Source organism: Vigna umbellata, chromosome 8, assembly GCF_029865625.1.
Source record: "Vigna umbellata cultivar VRB3 chromosome 8, Vumbellata_1.0, whole genome shotgun sequence".
NCBI lineage: Eukaryota > Viridiplantae > Streptophyta > Magnoliopsida > Fabales > Fabaceae > Vigna > Vigna umbellata.
Window position 1 is genome coordinate 41,469,233 of NC_142172.1, and position 2,860 is coordinate 41,472,092.

Genomic DNA, 2,860 nt, shown 5'->3' on the forward strand with positions numbered 1-2,860 from the left:
TCATGGTAATCTCAACATATTTTCAACAATGGTTGATTCAGTTAAATTAAATCATTTTTCAGTTGCAGTTTACTTGTTTGAATTCGGTTAAATTTCAATTATGACCGATTTAATAAAAAACTATGGATCTCTCGATTTAATTCGGTCGAATTTCAACCTGGATCTATCTAAATATTTTGGCAAACCTGACTTGTGTCAACATTTGGCTCAATCGGGGTTATCCCAACTTTTTGCTTGACAAACTCATCATAATCTTTGGTCCCGACCCAGCTTGTCACGAACATTAGTTTAGGTTGATCTATCTCAACCATTTGTCTTACTCGACCTTGGATCCAACCTAAAATTTCTCAAACATTTGACTTGATTTTTCTTGTTTTAATCTATGTTATAATTTGTTTTAAACTTGAATTAAATTAACTTATCTCGACCTTCAATTTGACCTAACTAGTCTTGATCTTTAGCCTGCTTAAGCCTCTTTCAAAGTTACGTTGTGTAATCAAGTAAAAAACAAATTTCAAATTATGTTGTGTTAAAGTAAAAAACAAATTTCAATACAGTATTTTTAGTTGAAGTTGTAAGTAGTGAAGAGAAAGTGAGGGAAAACCATAATAATAAGTTTATCAACACTCGTTTTTCAGACTGCGAAATGGAACTTTCCTCGCAACTACGGTGTGTTTGGAGAGATATGGACATGTTTAAGTCACGTTCAATATAACTCCAGGACAAACACACCACTGTTCCACCCACCCACCCACAATGTATATATATACACTTAAATAAATTTGAAAAAAGCATAAACTTTTGACATCTTAAAAGATGTGTAAATACCAACTATCATAATCACCTCTTCTAAATATCTGAACGTAAATATTAAACATATTTCTTTATATTTTCAATACGATAAAATTTTATCATATAAACATTATTTACTTTATTTTTACAACATTAATTAACGACAATATAATGAAAAAAATGAGTTAATCATTTAAAATGACACAAAAATCAAATCTGATGAAATGATTGACAGTTCAAACTCGATGAAGTATTTGTTAAAAAAGTTAAATGTACTTAAATGTGATAAGCACATTATAAAATTTCATTATAGGGCTAATAGCGACATGAAATAAGAATTACAACAGAAACGTAAACAGTTAATTTTATTGAAAGTGTTCATTATAGTTGTAATTTGTTTTCATTGTTAAAGAATATTTCCTAATTAAGTCTAATCCATTTTAGAAATTTGATAGACATTTTTTTCAAGTTTGTTTTTGTTTCATTTTAAGATGATTGTTATTAAATTTATTTTAAAATTATAATATTTCATTCATAAAGAAAAACTTATAAAATTTGAAGATTTCGTGAATAGTTTCATACAAAATCATTTATGTGAAAGTACATAACATTAAGAGAATACAACCATTTCATGAAAGCTTAAAATAAATTCAACGTAATAGTACGATAAAGTTCAATTGCAATAGATTGCAAATTGAATGTTACAGATTAGATTCCTTCTGGTGCTTCTCACTGAATTAAGGTCTCAATTACTTTTATCTCTATAAGTAAGCCGCTGCTTTTCTCCAGGCACGTACTCAATTGCTGCTTGATTCACTCTCTCGGAATTCTCTGCCTTGCTTGTTTCATCACTATATTCACCAATTCACAGTGAAATATATGTCAGAATTTGAAATTGTATTATAACTCAGTGCATAAGTATATGATTAACAGTTAATAGTTTGAAGTCCTAATTTCAATTTAAATGGTCTAAAAGTTAAAAGGGTTAATCTCCGACAATGTTGATTCAACATTGCATATATCAGTTTTGAAGAAATGTACCTGCTGCCTTTTGGAAATGTAACTGACAATATATGCAATGAAAAAAAAAAAAGCAATAGCCTATCTAAGTCATGTGAATATAACATTAAGCAAACCAATCTAAATGGTAAGATCTTTTAAAATGCAGTACCGTCCAATTCTAGCCCTCCTATGATTTTGTATGCCGTTCTTGTCGTTATTGAATGCGCTGGTAATCTGTTCACCGCGTACCTCCGCCTCAGCCATGTCTTGTCTTGCTCCCTCTGCATTATTGAATGCGTTTGATATACCTCTGGGTCTGCATAAAAAATTGAAAAAAATTGAAAAAAATTATTAATGAGGTAATTATAATTATACTATTGACTATATAACTCTTAGATTGATAATAGCAAGATCAACACGTCAACGAATGAGTTGAAGACAATTGAATACAATTAACTTCAATAAAAGTTAGTTAAATAGAAAATTAATTTTAATTTAGAAGGAATATGGAATATGTAATTTTGAATATACGTGAATTGATAGTTCTAAAAGCAATAAAGAAGAAGAAATGGGTTATCCATACCTTGTTATGTTATAAACGCATATCAACACACCCAAGCATAACACAACAAAGGCAAGACGGAATAGGACATCGAGCTCATCGGTTTGCATCTTAAATAATTAAACGAGAGTTAGTAGTAGACAGGTAAGAAGAATGATCCAATGTATGCATATTTATAGGATCCAGATTGGTGCACAAATGGAATTTCATGTTTCAATAAAAAAGTATTAAAAATCTGTTACCTTTTCTTTGAAAAGGGGAATTGGACATATAACAAGTCAAGTAGTAGTTGAATATAAAAATAAGGATAACGATGGTTTGATAATATTTTTTTAACAACATTTTAGCATTATTTATGTGTCATTCTGTGATTGGTTCTGTTTATGATTATTATTATTATTGATTGTGGAGTAATTTTGGACCAATCACATAATGATACGTAGATGATGTTAAAATGTTATAAAAAAATATTGTTTATCCTAAAAATAATAATGCTTGTATAAA

At 29.1% G+C, this 2,860-nt stretch overlaps 1 protein-coding gene across 1 annotated transcript; it reads right to left on the reverse strand.

The window, feature by feature from the left end:
• Nucleotides 1-1,327: 1,327 nt before the first annotated feature.
• LOC148194747 (uncharacterized) lies at nt 1,328-2,498 on the reverse strand. Its single transcript, XM_088095764.1, has 3 exons — nt 2,378-2,498; nt 1,964-2,110; nt 1,328-1,643 (listed from the first exon to the last, which is right to left on the reverse strand). Exons 1-3 carry the CDS (start codon nt 2,464-2,466, stop codon nt 1,538-1,540), a joined length of 342 nt encoding a protein of 113 aa, XP_087951890.1. The 5' UTR covers nt 2,467-2,498; the 3' UTR covers nt 1,328-1,537.
• Nucleotides 2,499-2,860: the final 362 nt, after the last annotated feature.